This window comes from Herpailurus yagouaroundi, unplaced genomic scaffold (assembly GCF_014898765.1).
Source record: "Herpailurus yagouaroundi ecotype Mexico unplaced genomic scaffold, PumYag 203, whole genome shotgun sequence".
NCBI lineage: Eukaryota > Metazoa > Chordata > Mammalia > Carnivora > Felidae > Herpailurus > Herpailurus yagouaroundi.
In genome coordinates this window covers 16,955,290-16,975,218 of record NW_024412434.1, presented here as the reverse complement: position 1 = coordinate 16,975,218, position 19,929 = coordinate 16,955,290, and the positions used below count along the sequence as shown (strand labels likewise).

At 39.8% G+C, this 19,929-nt stretch overlaps 1 protein-coding gene across 1 annotated transcript in view; it reads left to right on the top strand.

Moving 5' to 3' along the window:
* The first annotated feature begins 3,268 nt into the window (after positions 1 to 3,268).
* ARL5B (ARF like GTPase 5B) overlaps positions 3,269 to 19,929 on the top strand; it is a 30,183-nt gene continuing 13,522 nt past the window's right edge. The window contains exons 1-2 of the mRNA XM_040451271.1: positions 3,269 to 3,582; positions 18,430 to 18,490. Of these exons, the coding sequence (XP_040307205.1) occupies positions 3,534 to 3,582; positions 18,430 to 18,490 (110 nt within the window). The 5' untranslated portion in view covers positions 3,269 to 3,533. The remainder of the gene's footprint in view (positions 3,583 to 18,429; positions 18,491 to 19,929) is intronic.

Here is a 19,929-nt window from a genome sequence, read left to right as displayed (position 1 = left end):
GAAATTTTAATTTGTTTTGCTTTATGTACAGTACTTTTATCTTTTTCTTAAAATTTAGTGAACTGGAGAGAAATATTACTGGCATTGGGTTTTAATTAAAGGAAGTTATTTCCAACTAACACTTCAGAAAGTAAGTTATAATCCTAATGACAGTATTATCACGTTCCTTTTTCATGATTTTTTTTTTCTTTCATGAATTCAAAATATATTCAAATAGTAACATTTCATAGAACAGTGATACCTTCTTTGGATTAAGGCTACACTGAAATTAGTTTTTAAAATTTTTTAAAGGAATGTTTTCAGAGAAAAATTAGCAAAGGTGTTTTTTAAGTTTAAAAAGTGTGTTCAGGGGCGCCTGGGTGGCTCAGTCGGTTAAGTGGCCGACTTCAGCTCAGGTCATGATCTCGCAGTCCATGGGTTCGAGCCCTGCTGTCAGCACAGAGCCTGGAGCCTGTTTCAGATTCTGTGTCTCCCTCTCTCTGACCCTCCCCTGTTCGTGCTCTGTCTCTCCCTGTCTCAAAAATAAGTAAAACATTAAAAAAATTTAAAAAAAAAGTGTATTAAAAATATATTTAAAAAGTGTATTATTCAAAACTCTTTAGTTTGATTAAATTATTGACAAGTATTCCTACTATAATATATATAATACAAATATACAATATGAACTAAATTGTATCTTTTGTAAAAGATGATACTGGTATGCCAGATGGGTTCTGTTTAGATAATGCGGAACTCTATTTTTGTTAATCAATTATATTCGCTTTTCAGTTGTGAGTGGTTTTCTTTTCTTACAGTTAATAAAAATTTCAAATTCCTAAATCGGCAAATAACACTTTCTAATGTGAAAAAATATTTTAAAAATATTTCAGCTGTCCTGTTGTCAGGTAAATTGTAGAGAAGATGATAAAAATTAGAACAGTTCTTTAACATAAAAGTTTCAGACATTTTGGAGCACCTGGCTGGCTCAGCTGACTGAGCAGGCAGCTCTTGATTTGGGGGTTGTGAGTTCAAGCCCCACATTGGGTGTAGATATTACTCTAAAAAAAAAGTTTCAAACATTTTGAAAGAATAGCACCAATAGAAATATCAACAGCCTTGCTCAAATATATTCATTCCACCACTGAATTAAAAGTGAAAAAATACTTCAAATTTACTTTCTAAAGTACCATTACACCATCATAAAAATATTTAAGAAATAAGTAATTTTTTTTCTTTGAAGCTCTGCAAAAACAAAACAAAACTGCTTTATTTCAGAAACTGTTTTTTGGAGATCCAAAAGCCGGAAAATAGTGGAATGTAGTTTATATATGTGTGTGTAACAATTTGAGAGGCTAAGTTACAGTATCTAAAGGTTTTTTTATGAATAATGAAACTATGATTAGAAATACCCCTTTACGCCTGTTTACACAAACACAAAATCATTTATATTGGAGCCAATTCATGATCCTGACAGATAAACTAATTTACATAGGCTCAGTACATACCTTTTCCTCTACATGGGACGTTATAACTTGTCTTTAATATGAGAAAGTTGGAGTACATTATCCCATATAAAAGTCTTCAAGAATCTGTGGGTTTTTTTTGTTTTGTTTTTAAATTTTTTTTAACATTTTTTCAACGTTTATTTATTTTTGGGACAGAGAGAGACAGAGCATGAACGGGGGAGGGGCAGAGAGAGAGGGAGACACAGAATCGGAAACAGGCTCCAGGCTCTGAGCCATCAGCCCAGAGCCTGACGCGGGGCTCGAACTCACGGACCGCGAGATCGTGACCTGGCTGAAGTCGGACGCCTAACCGACTGTGCCACCCAGGCGCCCCATATTTTTTTTTAACATTTATTTATTTTTGAGACAGAGAGAGACAGAGCATGAACGGGGGAGGGTCAGAGAGAGAGGGAGACACAGAATCTGAAACAGGCTCCAGGCTGTCAGCACAGAGCCCCACGCGGGGCTCGAACTCACGGACCGCGAGATCATGACCTGAGCCGAAGTCAGACGCTTAACCGACTGAGCCACCCAGGCGCCCCCAAGAATCTTTGAATCATAACCCTAGGAGGATTTCACAAGTCATACATTTCGTTTCTCTTTCTACAGCTAAGGAAGGTTTGGCCTGTTAAAAGGCCTTGTTACCTGGGTTAAAATCTACCACCTGATCGAAGTCCAGTTCAATTAAGTTCTCTCCTTTACTGATTTCAGGGGCATTAGGTTTCATGCCAGGTTATGCAGCTTTTAAATTTGTTGGAACTTAACAAGGCAAAGAAGGTGGAATTGTGTAATAGTGTACAATGCAGTGACAGATTGTAGTTACTTGTGTGAGCATATAAGACAGAGATGTTGAATCACTATGTTGTACACTTGACGCCAGTGTAACGTCGTGTCAACAATACTAAAAAAAAAATGATTACAAAGTGGAATTGAAACGCTTAAGTAGAGAATTGGCTTTTTGACTTAAAAGGTTAGCCAAGAAATAAATTGAATTCAACTCCAGCTGCAGACAGTTCTTCCAAGTATTAAGTTCATAATATACATATTTTTTAAATTCCCTAGTTCAACCTTTTCCTTGACATTTCAGTTTCTTTGATCTAGGACAGCACTTGGAGCTTTTTCCTCTATTTTGTTGAACGGGAGAGATTACTGGGATTCCATTTCAATCAAAGGAAGTTATTTTCAGTTAATGCTTCAGAAAAGTTTTGTTTTGTTTTTTTGATTTGGGCTCCATGAAAATTCCGAATGCGTGGCAACTAGGCGGCTTTAAGTTAATCACACGACCGAACTTTGTGGCTACCGGCAGTCCATGGATCGTCTCCCAAGCAATTCTATTTCGAATTAAGAATCACGTTAGAACACCAAGCTCGCCTGCCCGCCCACGAAGACAGTTGCGAGAGAAACACTCCTCATTTCCGTGCAGTAAAGGGCAACAAAAGGCAGCTTTTCGGTTAGAAGAGCTGCAGCTGCCCCTAGATTTAGACGGGGGAGGGCGCACTTGCCCAACAGCAGAGACTCAAGAACTGGAACGTGACAAAAGCTTACAAAACGCGCCGAGTGTAAGAGCTCACCTAGGGAAACTCCCGACTCCCACGACCCCTAACCTCCCACTCCGCGGGCAGTTTGAAGCCCGCCCCCCGGAAGTGAAACCGAAGGAAACGCCACGTCGAAAGCGTGGGTAAACGCAAGCGCGCCGACGTCAGTCCGCGTCCTTCCGGTGATGGGTGGCCCGGAATCGGGAGGGGAGGCGGAGCGGAGGCGGGGCTTGGGGCTGGTAGAGGCTCTGGTGGGTAGGTGGGTTCAGACCGAGGGTACTACGGGTCGGCGTTGGGCTCAGTTGGCTCGAAACAAAGGACTATCCGGTAGGGACTCGGCGCGGTGCCTTCTGACCGGTAGCTGAGCGGCCGATCGAGGCTTCTTGGCCAGCCAGTGCCGTCGCCGCGCGGTCTCAGTAGGCTTCTCCTCGGTTCCCTACAGCCAGCGCCGTGGTGGGGGGCCCGGCGCAGCGGCACCTGCTGCTGAGGGACCCCGCGGCCCGCCCAGGTGCTCATGATGGGGCTGATCTTCGCTAAACTGTGGAGCCTCTTCTGTAACCAAGGTGAGAAGGATGGAGCTGCGCAACGGCTTGACTGCTAGGAGGAGAGTCTGGCCGCCTTAGGGGACAGCCGGAGGCTGGGCTGTCGGTGGACAGAGGCGCAGAGAAGTGCTTTTCTCGAGGGGTCGGGTAGAAAGTCGGTATTTTAGGCTGGGAGAAGGTGCAGGAGGGACAGGGTTTGTGGGAGAAGTGAGGAGTGAAAAGAGGAGGCATTTGGGATCCCAGAATCCAAACTAAGAAATTTGGATTTTAGCAAAGCAAAGAGAAAAGCACCTAGTGATACCTGGAGGCATTTTGCAGGCCTGTTCTATCTCTAGTTAAGCATCCGTGTCTTGCCCCATGAGTGTGCGCCCAGAAACCCATCAACTTTTTTTTTTTTAATTATTATTACTGGTGCTACTTTGTTTACCGCCCAATTCTTTAAGCCAGTGTGCCTTCACGTTCTGATTTCGCCTGCTCCATCAGACTCGGGAATGAGTTGTCTCGTGAGATACACGGGTTTCCGGAAATCTGCATCCCAAACCCTTTTTTCCTTTCTTAGGTGTTAGAGAACTAAATGCTTTTGGTTCTGTATAGGAGGTTGCGTGTCCCGAATTAGTCTGGGACAGGTTATGAGACATGTGGAAGTTGGAAGTCCAAAGGGCCAAGAAGTTGTAAAACCTGTTCTGAGTCAGAAAGAATGAGATGTGATGTCTTCTGAAGAGAGAAAACACCCACACCAAAAAAAAAAAAAAAAAAAAAAGTGTGGGGGGGGCGGTGCTGATAATAGGTAAAGTCTTAGCCATTCTTTGAACAGAATGCTTTTCTTAGCAATTGGAACTACTTTTTAAATTCAGTTTCGTTTTCTGTTTAATACCCAGACATAATAAAAACCGGTGTTTTATAATGATACCAACTGTTACTGCTCACGTGGGGTTTTTTTTTTCCTGGATTTGAGAAGTGAAGAGAATGAAATGGCTTTAGTTCACTTGTTCCATAGCTGAGAACACTAGTCTTTTCCAAGATTATAAGTAAATGTATACACACACACATACACGCAATTACGTGTATGTTTGCAGTTACCACAGATACCACATTTCAGGTAATTTCAGAGTGCTCGGAATTTAATTCTTTAACGATATCATCTGTACATTTAACATGTGATTTTTTTTTCAGCAGTTTATATTTTCCAGTCCTTGTTACTTGAGTTCACTACTATATGTAAAGCAGCATTTTAAGACATGCTAAAGACTATAAAGGTCAACACAGTTATCGCCTGCCTATCTTTTCGCATAGTTTAAGAAACAAAACAGTACCAAAGTCTTTGTTTCTCCTTGTATAACCCATCCTATTCCTCTTCTCCACTGTTTTATTATTATTGTTTAATTAATCATTTACTTATCGGACCTTCCTTAATCAGACTAGTGGGGAATGGAGGGTGTAAGGGAAAGATTTAGGAGATGAGGAAAAGCATTCATAGGCTGCTTCAAGTCACAGAATTTGTCAGGCCTCCGCAATCCCCATTTACTACTTAGAATTTTTCTTTTCCTTTAACTTTCCTGTTGAAAATTTAGAGCTCGTGGTCCTCCTGTCATTTTATACTCACTCACTCATGCAACTGACATTTAGTCATGGGCCATAAGCCAGTCTTCAGTTAGGCATAGCAGATAGGAAGACGAAAAACAGAAACAGTAACACAGTTAACTTGTTCCCATAGTGCTCAAAGATCAGTCAGTGAGACCTATGGGGGAAAATGCAGTGCGGTAAATGGTTTAACAATGTATAAAAGTGTGGTGATGATTGCCAAGAAGTAAGTGATTAATTTTTCTCAAGTGGTTCCTGGAAGACTACGGGAAAAGGTATACTTGTACTTTAATGTAAGTAGGAGTTTATAGGGCATGCTAAGTAGACTGAGTAGAAGGGGCATATTATTCTAGGCTGAAGGATAATAATATGCAAATGGGAGAGGAATCAAATACTTTGGTACATTGAAGGAAGCTGAAAATAGTTTAGTTTGGCAATATCTTAGTTTGCCTGTGGGGAGTTAGAGATGAGGCTGGAGAGGTAGCCCCTGGAGCCAGATCACAGAGGGCCTTGTGTGTGGACCAACTAAGACATTAAACTATATGTACAGAGCAAGCCATGGGAGCCGTTGAAGTGTTTGCTCGTTTTATGTTATTTTTTAAGCAGGGGAATAATGTGAACAGACTGCTGCTTTAGTCCTGTATTTTTTACTTTCTGTATCAACAACACTGACAGTCTCAGCATTTTCCATTTTCACCACTGTCATACAACTAATCCAGAGATACTCAAATGACTCAATCTTGGTTGCGTGTTAGAATAAATAAGCCCAAGGCTGTACCTTAGACCAGTTGGATCAGAATGCGGCAGAGTATCCTGGGCATCAATGCCTACGTGATTCATATTTGCAGCCAGGGTTGAGAACTACATATCTTACTTTAAGGACCCCTTTCCCCTGTCTTTTTTTTTTTTTTTTTTTTTTTATCCAGTATTTGCCTCCCATCTTTTTTTCCTGTAGCATTTTACAACACAAAGCATCTTCTCTTAAATTTGATATCTTTCTGGGAATAAGTACGCTAAAGCGTGTTTGACTAAATGAAACTATGACAAAGTACACAGGTTCGGCAATTTGTGCTAGAATACATTACTGGGATGCAGTTATCAATGAAGGAAGTAATTTCAAATCGGATTATCTTACAGACTTGTGTGTATATCTCTTTCGGTACACACTTCCATATTTTTGAATAGTATGCCTATGTGGAAACTTGAAGCATTATCATTTGTCCTTTGAGATGTAACAGACATAGATTGTATTAGTTTCAGGTGTACTAAGCATTTGTCTTACGGTAGAAGAGCTCTTAAGGCCCTTTTCCCTTATCATCCCAATACAGTGTTTTGGTTTGATATGCACTGTCTTTTCATTTTTAGTGATTGCAAAATTTAGTCGCTCCTGAGCCACGGTGTAGGTTTCCCTTTTTCCTATAACTTTTTCCCCCTAGAGTAAATAATTACGACATCCCATTGCTTTAGTTTACTTTGTATGTTTGACTAAGTCCTTTCATTCCATCCCAAAACTCCCCATACAAGTTTCCCCATAATACACTCAGTCACATGATTTAGCCTTCCTCGCAGCTCCCTCAGTATTCCCTCCCGCTCCAAACTGCTCTTGCTTCCCTCTGCCTGCTACACAGCTGTGCTGGATTTGTCTTTACAGTCATTCCAGGAATTTCCTTTGCTTTTCTGTTTTATTAGGACTTATGTCTTTCTTGCGTTCCTCTTAAATATGAAGCACATCCTACAGAAATGTCCTGCGAAGGTGTCCAAAGCAGTCACTTTTTTTTTTTTTTTTTTTTTTTGCGATTCCAAATGCATGAGAATGTAGTAAGTCTGTCCTGAAAATGTATTTGTCCTCATTTTTGATTTATAATTGGGCTGAATATAAAATTCTGAGTCGGAAAACCTTTCTTTCAGAAGGTATTTGAAGATACTGTCATTGTCCTCTAGCTTCTAGTGTTGAGGAGACCAGTATCGTTCCTCCTGTAATCTGTTTTCTCTTTCTCTTTCTAGTGGACTCTTGGACTTTTCCGATCTTCCCTGGCATTTTTATTTTTTATTCTATTTTTTTAAGTTTACTTACTTTGAGAGGGGGGGGGGGGGAGAGAGAATCCCAAGCAGGCTCCATGCTGTGAGCATGGAGGCGGATGGAGGGCTCAAATCCATGAACTGTTAGATTATGACCTGAGCCTAAATCAAGAGTCCAGTGTTCACTTAACCAACTGAGCCCCCCCCAGGAGGCCCGTTCCTGGTATTTTTAAATTTGAAATGCACATACCTTGTTATATGTCTTTTTTGGTTCACTGTGCTAGGCCCTCTGGACGTTTCCAACATAAAGTTGGACGTTTTCAGGTCTAAGAATTTTTTTTTTTAATTTCTCTTAGGATTTCTTCCTCTACTCTTTTGGAAATATTACCGATCGTATCATGCTACTTGATTAGCAAGTATTCTTTTCCATTTTACTGTCTTTTCTTTTTTTTTTTTTCTCCCAGTTCTGTTTTCTGGGATATTTCCTTTGTCTTCCAGTCTTCCTATTGAGTATTTTGGTTCTGCTATCATATTTTTAATTTATAAAAACCTTTTGTTTGCTAAATGTTAACTCTAATCGCTTTTATGGCCTTGTTTCATAATACTGTGTCTTCCAAGTTTCTCTGAAGTTTTCTTCTCCCTAATTTTCTGTTTCTGCTTCTGTTTGCATTAGCTTTTCCCACTGGAGGCTTTTCCCTTAGATCTGTTATCATTTCATCACGTACATAGACCACAGTTTGTTTATTCATTTGCATCATGACTAGTTGTAATATGTGAATAGTCTAATGACTTTTTGTAGACATGTTTTCATTTCTTTTAGGTAAACGTATAGAAGTACAATTTTATTTGTTTTAAGTATATGTATAAATTTATTCAAAAAATTTTTAATGTGCTTTTAGTTTTGAGAGAGACAGAGAGACAGAGCATGAGTGAAGGAGGGGCAGAGAGGGAGGGAGACACAGAATCCGAAACAGGCTTCAGGCTCCAAGCTGTCAGCGCGGGCCTCGAAGAACTCACAAACCGCGAGATCATGACCTGAGCCGAAGTCAGACTGACCCACCCAGACGCCCCTAAAGTTTATTTATTTTGAGAGAGAGAGAGAAAGCATGAGCAGGGGAGGGGCAGAGAGAGAGAATCCCAAGCAAGCTCAGCAGTTATCAGCACCAAGCCCTATGTGGGGCTCAAACCCATGAACCCTGAGATCATGACCTGAGCTGAAATTCAGAGTTGGATGCTTAACTGACTGAGCCATCCAGGCACCCCTAGAAGTGCAATTTTTAAGTCATAGAGTAGATATGTGATTAGTTTTATAAGAAACTATTAGATTGTTTTCCAGAGTGTTAAACCATTTTTATACTCTCACCAGCAGTGTTTGAGACTTCTTTTAACAGCCTCACCAACATTTGATGTCACCAGTCTTTTTAATTTTAGTTATTTTGTTAGATGAATAGTGATATCTCATTTTGGTTTTAATTTGCATTTCTCTGATGACTTTTGGGTATTAATGTGCTTTTTTCATGTGCTGACTGAACATTTGGATTTCTTTTGCAGAACGTTCAAATCCTTTCCCATTAAATTTTTTTTCTTTAAAAAAATTATATATAATTATTTATATCATCTGGAATTGAGACCTTTGTTAGATATGTTTTCTGAATATTTTATCCCAGTCTTTGGCTTACTTATTCATTTTCTTAATGGGGAGTTTTTGCTAAGTGGAAATTTTTAATTTTGGTGAAACCTGATTTTTTTTTCAACATTTTTTTTTTTTTAAATTGTCGTTGCTTTCTGTGTACTGTTCCTTTCACCTACAAGCTTTGGCTTTTATGCTTAGGGCTGTGAGCCATCTCAAGTTATTTTGCAGTTATGACACAAGTATGGGGGTTGGAATTCATTATTTTATTTTTTTTTACATGGATATCTGCTTGTTCTAGCATAATTTACTTGAAGACTTTCCTTTCCCAATGGATTGCTTTAGAGCCTTTGTCAAAAGACTGGGAGTCTTTCTCTGGACATCCCTCTTCCATTGATCTGTATGCCCATCCCAAAGCCATACTACACCATCTTGATTATTGTCCTACTTCTCTGTAAATTTTGAAGTCTGATAGTGTCAGTCCTCCGACATGTTTGTTAATCTTTTCAAAGATTTTAGTTTTCACTGTTGTTTTCTGGTTTTTATGTTACTAATTCCTGCTTCTTACTTCCTTTCATCTACTTACTTTGGGTTTACTTTAATTCCCCCACCCTTATGAAGACGGTGTGTGTCATTGTTCTTGTCCCTTTTTCCATTCACATGTAACAATTTTTTAAAGTTTATTTACGTACTTTGAGAGAGAGAGGGAAAGCGCAAATGGGAAGGGGGCAGAGAGAGGGGCAGAGAGATTCTCCAGCAGGCTCCATGGGTCAGTGCAGAGCCCAACTAGGGTGGCGAACTCATGAATTGTGAGATCATGACCTGAGCCAAGATCAAGACTCAGATGTTTAGCTCACTGAGCCACCCAGGCTCCCCATATATATAACGTTTTAAAGCCATAAGAACTTCCTAAGAAGTGTGTTAGCTTCATTCTACAAATTGTAATATGCTGTATGTCATTCAGTTTGAAAGGTTTTAATTATTTTGTTTGTGATTTCTTCTTTGACTTATGGATTATTTATAAGTGTTTAGTTTTCAAATATTTATTTTTCTAAATAGCTCATTATTGGTTCCTAACTTAATTCCATTGTTGTCAGAAATATCCTCTGTAAGATTTCCATCTTTTGTCAGTCTTATTGAGGCTTTTTTATAGTCTATCCAAATGATCTCTTTGGTGCATGCACCATTTGTGCCTGAAAGAAATATGTAATCTGCAGTTGTGTGCAATACTCTATAAATGTTTATTCGGTTATGGTGGTTGTTAGCATTGTTCCGATATTCTGTATTTTAATGTGCATTTCTGCCAGAGAGCATAGGGTGTGATCTTGTGATTTTTTTAATGTAGTGTGAAACTCTGTCTCTTTTAATTGGAATGTTTGGGCAAATTTATCAATATGGTATGATTTATGGTACAGTCAGATATTAAGGTGCACTATTTTATTATTTCTTCTTTGTCCCATCTACATTTATTATGTTTTGTTGTTTCTCTATTCCTCCTTTCCCACTTTGCATTAATGGTTTGGTTTTTAGAATTCCGTTTTATTTACTGGCTTTTTCAGTGATCTTTTTTGCATTCTTTTTATGGTTCTTCTAGGGATTGATTACAACATGCATTGTTACCTTTTCTCAATCTACTTACAATGTAACACTTGTAAGGTGTAAGAAATGGTATGGTTATACTCTCTCTTCCCCTAGTCCTGTATAACCATACGGGTTAGATGCTATATGTGTGGTATCTACATTAGTTATAAATTATACAGTACAGTGTTTTAATTTTTGCTATAAACAGTCACATATTCCTCAATATTTTAAGAAAGGGTAAAATTTCCCCTTATATTTACTTACATTGCTATTTTTGATGTTTTGAATTTCTGTCTAGTATAATTTCCCTCCAAATTCAAGAATTTCAGCATTTTTGTTGTGTAGCTGTGCTGGTGATGAATTCTTAGTTTTCTTTTATCTGAAAGTGTCTCTATTTTGCCTTCGTTCTTGAAGTATATTGTTACCGAATATAGCATCTTAGGTCAGTATTTTTTTTCTCCCTTTAGTGCTTCAAAGTTGTCATTCCATTGTCTTCAGGCCTCCATTTTTTTTCCTGTGACAGCCAACATTCATATATTAACTTCCCTTATGTAGCCTGTCATCTCCTCTTGCCACCTTCAGGATTCTTCCTTTATCTTTGGTTTTTAGCAGATTGACCATGACATACGTAGCTTTGCTTTTCTTTGTATTTACCCTGTTTGCATTTTGCTGAGCTTCTTGAATTTGTAAATGTTTGAATATTTTTATACTTACCCAGTTCACTTGTATTTCTCAAATACGGTTGTTTCCCCAAATTGCCCAACATAACCCATTACTAAGGTATAGAGTCCATTTAGTGAGGATCAGCATTTAAAAAAGAAATGAACAGGGGCATCTAGCGGGCTGAGTCGGTTAGAGCATCAAGCCCCACACTGGGCATGGAGCCTACTTAAAAAACGAAAAAATAAGTAAATAAAGGAATGATATTCTACAATAGAAACTATCACGGTGTATCTCAGTAAAGGTACCATTTTGTGAAACTTTTGTTTCAGTTGTGTGCATCCTGGGTCATCAGGCAAAATGTATTTAACTGTGGTCATGGTCCCACAAGTTCGAAAACCGTGCATTGTCTCTGCCCCTTAACATTTGCCTTCCCGGGTGCCTGGGTGCCTCAGTCGGTTAAACATCTGACATTAGCTCAGGTCCTGATCTCACCACTGGGTTTGTGAATTTGAGCCCTGCATCGGGCTCTCTGCTGCCAGCGTGAAGCCTGGTTAGGATCCTCTGTCCTCCCCTCTCTCTGCCCCTCCCCCACTCACTCACTGTCTCTTAAAAATAAAATAAAACCATTAAAAAAAATTTGCCTTCCAGAGTTTAACCTTCCCCTGGGCAACATTTGAATTCTGTAGAAAACTGTAGAAGTTAAAATCAACTTCAGTATTTCCTTGTCGAAGCCTTTCTTCTATTGCCTTTGTGTAGCAAGTTGGAATCTTTGGGCTTAGGCCCTTCACTGTGGTCTGTGATGGTAGAGTGTTCTACCTGCTAGTCTCTTTGATGTCTTTCCTTTTTATCGGTATTTAATCCCCTTATCTACCAGAAGAGTGGTTTTCTTCTATCCAGTAAGCTGTTCTTATTTATTATTCTATAAGACTCAATTTCGTCATAAAGATGGGGAGGCATCACACTGGGAGACCATTAGCCAAACTTCCCAGCATGTTATTTAGCCTAAGGCTCAGTTTTCTCATCAGTAAAAGGAATACCACCACTTTCTTATGGAATGATGGTGAGGATTAACTTCCACAATGCCCAGAAAACAGTCATACCGACACTCTGTAATATTCCTTTTTACTGTTGACATTTATTTCCTCGGCTGAGAGTTGGATTCTAGATCTCACTTATCCTTGGGAATATTACCGTAGGATTCTTCGGTATCTGTTGCTTTGTACGAATGATGGTGTATTGTAAGTGCTTATTTACATATCTGCCTTTAAGATTTTTGAGGGTAGAGAGCTTGCCTTGTTAGTCTTAAATGTTACAGTCATGCATAAAATGAACTCAATAAATGTTGAATTGTTGGCTCATCAGATTTATGTAGCTGCTCTTGACGAAATTTAGGCATCCAGGAAGATGGATATTGTGGGGGAGTGGGAGAGACTGAAGAATTTGGAAGGGGAATTAATGCTTCATAGAAAAAAGAGTGGGGCAGCAAATGCTGACTCTTACCAGTGTTTACTAGAACACGTTACTTAAACTCATAGGACCTTAATTTCTTTTTTTTTCTTTAATGTTTACTTATTTCTGAGACAGAGCATGAGCGGGGAAGGGGCAGAGAGAGAGAGGGAGACACAGAATCCGAAGCAGGCCCCAGGCTCTGAGTTGTCAGCACAGAGTCCAACGCGGGGCTCCAACTCACGGCTCCAACTCACAGACTGTGAGATCATGACCTGAGGCAAAGTCTGTCGCTCAAGTGACTGAGCCACCTAGGCGCCCCTATAGGACCTTAGTTTCTTATCCAGAACATCAGCAAGATGGCCCAGGTCAATAGTTAACATATGTTTTTGGAGACCTTGGTTCCTCAGAAATGCCTTTATAGGTGGCACATTTGTAGGTGAAGAGGCGGGAGAGAAGGAATAAATCTCAAAATTCTGCAGTCTGTTCCAAGCTATAGTGTTTTATGATTCTATAACCAGTATAATATAAGACAGAGTTAGTTTATATGACGTTTCCTTTTTTTTTTTTTTTCTTCCTTCCCAAGAGCAGACTTCCTTGGGTGTTCATCATTGCTGTGCAGGCCTTCAGGCCTCCGTTGGTGACATCCTATCTTCTGACTTTTTAATACCTACCCCTTGCAACCATTCAAACTCATTTTCTGTATATGCGATACCCGGAATTTGCTGAATCACCAAATTTGGCATGGAGCATTTTTACTTGTTTAGTTGCGAAGTTGTTTACATACTCTGTGTTCGTATAAGGCTCTTGTTAAGTGACAGTGTTGGTGCAGGTATATATCTAGAAGGTAGTGATCCCTATTTCAGGATATCTTTTGGGCTTTCTTGTATTTTAACGTTTTTTTTGTTGTTGTTGTTGTTTTTTATTTATTTTTCGGACAGAGAGAGACAGAGCATGAACGGGGGAGGGGCAGAGAGAGAGGGAGACACAGAATCGGAAACAGGCTCCAGGCTCTGAGCCATCAGCCCAGAGCCTGACGCGGGGCTCAAACTCACGGACCGTGAGATCGTGACCTGGCTGAAGTCGGACGCTTAACCGACTGTGCCACCCAGGCGCCCCTCTTTCTTGTATTTTAAAAATACCAGTTGACCATTTTATCACACGAATTTCTTTGATATTTCCTCCACTTATTTTTTTGAAGTTTCTTTTTCCATGATTTTTCTTTTTAGCCATCTTTTACCTGTGTTTGTCTACAAGCAAGCACTCTTAATAATTTTGTTTTGAAACCTCATTCTGTGTAGGCTTTATGTCTTTATGCCCTGCTTACAAAATAGTATGCGCCAGCTTTTAAGGAGATCCAAATACCATAGCCAAGAGTGCAGAGAAACTTTTGTGCAAACACTTGATGAAAATTAAACAAAAGCTGTGCAATTGGACCTTCATTTAGTGTAAATAAACATGCTTTGTGTTGACTCTGGACAGGCATGGATTCCTAAGTAGAACTGGAAATGCTCTCCTCCCAGCCCTCTATTCTGGGAAGAGGTGCAGCCTGGTGTCCTGGAAGAGATTTCTAGTAAAATGTGGTGTCAGGGTAACTGTCTCATGGTGTGCAGGCACATTTCAACATTTGGATTCATTGTAGCTCTGATGCTTAGGGTGATGTTTTAACCCAGACTTATTTGGCTGTCCAAGAAAGTGTGTAAGTTGCACCCACTCTGTCCCCAACATACACATTTCTGGCCCCAAACAGGGGCAGCTCCTTCTCTGTGATAATATACTGATTTTTTTTTTTTTTTTAATTTTTTTTTTTTTTCAACGTTTTTATTTGTTTTTGGGACAGAGAGAGACAGAGCATGAACGGGGGAGGGGCAGAGAGAGAGGGAGACACAGAATCGGAAACAGGCTCCAGGCTCTGAGCCTGAATCAGCCCAGAGCCTGACGCGGGGCTCGAACTCACGGACCGCGAGATCGTGACCTGGCTGAAGTGGGACGCTTAACCGACTGCGCCACCCAGGCGCCCCGATAATATACGGATTTTAATAACACTACTGAAAAACCATAAAGAGGGTAAACTTCTAATTACATTTGCAAAAATCATTCTAAATAAAGAATGTAATATTATCTATGTTCATAGTTTTCCCTGTTTGAGGTTAAATGAGAATTGATTATGTCTCTGTCTGTCTAAACTAAATACTTCATTTTCATGGAGAGTAGTTGGGCTTAAAAGAACATACAGTTTACATATCCACGTTGAGGATCAGTTGAAATTATAAAAGCATACAGTTGTATGATTTTCTCCTCACAACTTGAGACATTTCAATTCTGGTGAATCAGAAATCCCCACTCCTGGCTCCGCAAGTAAAAGTGATGTTAAGTGTCTGACATTCATCTGATTGGCAGCAACTCAAAATCTGACTGTTAGGATAGATTCTTTCCCTACTTCACGGAGACTGAACTGGACTAGAGTGATACATTTTGAAAGTTTTTTTTTTTTTTTTAAATCTATTAGGTAAACAACAAAAATTGTTGGGTGACATAGTACAAACTTACAAGCATCTTTTCTTAGTATCTGCTTTAGTTAACTGTGATAGGTGAAGGAAATTATTTTACCATGACCGCAGGAAATCACTAATAGTTACATAATTTAGCTGATATTTTTGTTTCTGTACATAAAACAAGGTCTGTATGTTGGCTGTTGATTACGCGCAGCTGAAAAGCAGTACAGAACAAGTACCTTAAGCCATGTTTTTTTAATGTCAAGTGGTATCAGATGATTTATACTTTATTAATCTAGACACCACTTGTGGACATTTAGAGCAGCATGTGAATTTCCTTTCCTGCTGACAGTAAAGGTAGGTGCCGTCCGTGTTCTTCTTGAGTAGGTAAAAGCTTGACTAGCATTTGTGAACTCAGGCCCTTGGTCATTGGCATACTCAAGTAGCAGCAAAGTACAATGGAGGCCTTTGAAGATGGGAGGAAGAATTACAGTTATGCCGCAGAGTACAAACAGCTTTTATTTTGTACTTGGCTTTTTAGTAAATGCCCGTTGAACTTGATTTCCCTCTTACTGTACAGATGATGTTCAAGAGGTGCTTTTTCAAAGAAGAGATTTAAAATACACTCTGTTGGGGCTCCTGGGTGGCTCAGTGGGTTAAGTGTCTGACTTAGGCTCACGTCGTATCTTGGCGGTTCGTGGGTTTGAGCCCCGCATTAGGCTCTCTGCAGTCAGCGCACTGCCCCAACGAGCCTCTGTCTCCCTCTCTCTCTGCCCCTCCCCTGCTTTCACTCAGTTTCTCAAAAATAAACATTAAAAAAGAATAATACAATACATTCTTGGGGTGCCTGGGTGGCTCAGTCAGTTAAGTGTCCAACTTTGGCTCAGGTTTGTGGGTTTGAGCCCTTCATCAGGCTCTGAGCTGACAGCTGGGAGCCTGGAGCCTGCTTCAGATTCTGTCTGTCTGTCTCTCTGCCCTTCTCCCGCCCGTGCTGTGTCTCTCTCTCTCTGTCACTCTCTCTCTCTCTCTCAAAAATAAACATTAAAAAAATTAACAAAAATAAAATAGGATACACTTATTTCATGCTTTTATTGTTTATTTTTGTTATTTCATACTTTAAAAAAATATTTAGCTTTTTCCCATTGATGATGTTTTGTTAGCACGTAGACTCAGGTTGCACCAGAAGGTAGGCCTCAGTTTAACTGAAGGATTGATGTAATACCTTTATTATAAGACTGAGGTGAAATTGTTTTGTCTTAATTGCTAGAATTCCCTATTACTGAGGGGAAAAGGAATCTGAAAAAGTCCTGAAGTTAATCACTCAGTTGAAACTGTAATAAAACTCATGTTCTCTTCGCCTTCAGAGTTCGTCACCTCTGACTTAGTTCAAATTGGGACCAGTCTTTCTGAATGGTGCATGATGAGGGCAGGGCGCCTGGTGGCTCAGTCATTAAGCATCAGACTCTTGATTTCACCTCAGGTCATGATCTCACAATTTGTGCTTGGGATTCTCTCTCTCCCTCTCTCTCTGCCCCTCTGCTCGCTGTCTCTCTCCCTCTTTCTCGTATTTAAATAAACTTTAAAAAATGATGCATTATTTATGACTTTTGCTGTCGCAGGCCTTCAATACTCTGATCATTATCATACAAAATGTGAAGCGGGGGCGGGGCTGTTTGAAAATGGCCCCGGGTGTTGGTTCGCTTTAGTGGCCTCAACAGTGAACCACGTGGTACTACCTTCTGTTTTCCTTTCCCAGCAGAAGTGTCCACGCCCAAGTTTAGCTTCCAGACTAGTGGCTTCCTTCTCACTCCCGCAGGGACCCTTTGGTCTCCAGATGCTGGGCAGGTGGTTTCCAGCTGTCCCCAAAATTTAGAATGCTTGTTCCTCCACTGAAAGAGGGTTCTCATTCTTGGACTGTAAAGGGAGAAAAATAAAGATTGGCTCCTTTAGAAATTAGGGGATATGAACCAAAGAGAGTCAAATAAGGAGAATTATAGTGAGTTATAATAAGCGAACAAGTTCTGTTCTTTTTTGCGTTTTACAAAGCAGTTTCTGCCATAGTGAAAAAAGCCCTTCGAGAGAACCATGTCCTTAGTCCTGTGGTATTACAGGCAGTACAGACAGTGTTCAGGTTGTTAAAGATGCATAAAGATACATAGTTTGTCACCTAAGAACTTGTCTGTGAACAATGGCCTCTCTTTTTGACTGATGCAGTATAAACACTCTCAAGTAGGAAAACGAGCTGATGTCTGATGAGATGTATAATCTGAGTTTTGATATTATCACAGGTTAACAAGGGGAGCAGGGTTCTGATAGGAAATATGTCAGATCGTTGGCTAGAAATAAATCGATTGTGTTGTGTTTCTTACGAAGGTTCCCTGGTAGCTTTTTAAGCCTTCTGCCCTGGGGAAGAGAGGTATCTTTAATATGTTCTGTAAAATCTAGAAAAGATGACTCGGAAGTGTCTTCTCTGCGTTCAAAAGAGGTTTCAGAGTATGTACCACTTAACAGAATGATTAGATGGGCCTTAAAATCTATCAGTGAAACAAATGTCTGTCTTGTGCATGGTGCCAGAGGGAGAAGACCCAAGAGGTTTTTGTTGCATGAGGAGCAGAAACAGTATCTACTCAGAAGAGTTGTAAAATCCAGATTGAAAAAGCCTTGAGAACTAAGCAATTGCTTATTTATCTTTAAATTAATGGAAGGAGGGGCACCTGGGTGGCTCAGTCGTTTAAGGGGCTGAGTGTCCAGCCCTTGATTTCCGCTCGGGTCGTGATCTCACGGTCTATGGGTTCAAGTCCCACGCCCAGTGCCACACTCACAGTGTGGAGCCTGCTTGGGATTCTCTCTCTGCCCCTCTCCTCTTGCGTGTGCACGTGCATGCTCTGTCTCTTTCTCTCAAAATAAATAAACTTTGGAAAAGAAATAAGATGACGGAAAGAATGAGAACCTGATGGAGAGAATACGTGTGTCCTGTTGGTGACAGGGAAACCTTTTCAGTTTTGTGTTTTAAATTGGATTTCTTCGTGAAAGGAAGAAACCGCATGTAGGTGGGAAAACTTCCAGGTGTAAAAACAACTTGCTAAAAAGCTGATTTGATTAGCAGAGGTGACAAGCAGGTGTGTAAAACAATTTTTTTTAACTTAGGTTGTACGTCGTAGTGTCTTGTCAGGATCAGAATTTGTGTTACTCCCCCCACACCGCTTCTCTTGAACTTCCCTCTAAACCCGGATCTCACATTCGTTTATAAGACAGCCAGGTGGAGAACATCATTCTAGATGGCCTCCCTTAACGTAGGTAACCTTGACATCGTGAAGCTCTGTTTACTCTGTGTTTTAACAATCCAGTAATAAGAATCCGGTGAATGATCCTCATTAGAAAGCTAACTAATAATCATTGTTGCAAGCATGTAATTGTAGTGTTAAATGTTTCTGGTTTGTTTTCTTTTTGTAGAACACAAAGTAATTATAGTGGGACTGGATAATGCAGGGAAAACCACCATTCTTTACCAATTGTAAGTATAGTTATTTATTTAAACAGTCTTCATTATTTAAGTTACCAGAACCAATTTTGTGTAATTAATAAGATACCATTGTAATATCCCGCAAAAACCTAAATGTATGGTTTTGTATTTTACCGAGCACAAAATTTGTTTCAAAAGTGAATAAAAGGGCTGTATGTTTGGTACAGCCTTCACAAACCCTCGTCTTTTTCTGGCCTTGAAAGAAAGACTTAATATTAAACTAAAATAAATAAAGCATCCATCATAGTGCTGCAGTGAGGTGATAAAGTGCATTTCACTTCATTCTTCCCACACTGCGGTTCACACAAGGAGACCAGTAGTATCTCTAGGAAGCTCATTGCTACTCTCTTGACTAATAGCTCTGAATTGTTTCAACTTAGGCAGACTTGTCAAATCAAAAGAAATGAAGATCACCCCTGAAAGTCCTGCTTTTGTCACTCGCAGCCAGGAAGGGCTGGAGGCTTCCAGAGAAATACATTAATACTTGAAGGAAGTTTTCACAGCCTGTCAGTCCACTTGTCAGATCAGAGTAGCTCCCATCATCCTTTCAGGATTAATGAGATGTTCCGTGTTAAACAGTGGAAATGGAACTATGTCCCAAGCCTTTTAACAAGTAGTTGTAAGATACGGTGCTCGATTGTGTGGCTCTTGTCTCTTTCTACCTCACCCTAAGTCTGTCACCTGACAGTTGTCTGGAAACACTTCACTTAAGCAGTGCCTAATGTGTTTTTTCAGCCCCTTTGCTAAAAAGCTGCTAACTTGTGGCTTGTTGTTTTACAGTAGAATGACTACTTGTTTTACTTTAAAACATTCATCCGTTATCAATGATGTATTTTAATGCGACTCTGCCTTTAAATATCAAATGTAAACATTTCAGAAACCTGTCAGTTATTGAAATAATTTTCCACATAGCTTCAAAAACATGTAAGACCCAAGAGACAGTTGGAGACTTGTTTCAACACAGTAGCAGCGTATTATAGGCAAATACATATTTGTTGAATGAATGAATTAATGTGTCTTAATGCATAATTATGATAAATGTGGTATGAGCCTTAGTATTCTAAATATATTTACAGTTACTTTTAATTAAAATTTTCATTTGCCTGTGGCCTTATCTTTTTAAGGCTGTGGTTTAGGTTAATAGTCCTGAACTGATTTTTATGGCCGACCCAAGTCTCAATTTTCTCACGTGGACAGGCTTCAGAATTATACACAGCCTGCTATTCAGTGGTTGCTACTTTGCGAGCATTGATGTCACAGTCACCTAGAAACTTGCTCTTTCGGGAAAGGGCCCTGGTTCTGCTCCGATAACAAGGGCATGGTGGTTTGGAATTTTGGCCACAGGAATACAAACTCACACCACAGTGTTTCCATCTCTCCAGATCAAGCCTTTAGTTTATTCCATTAAAAGAAAAAAAAAAAAAGTCTTC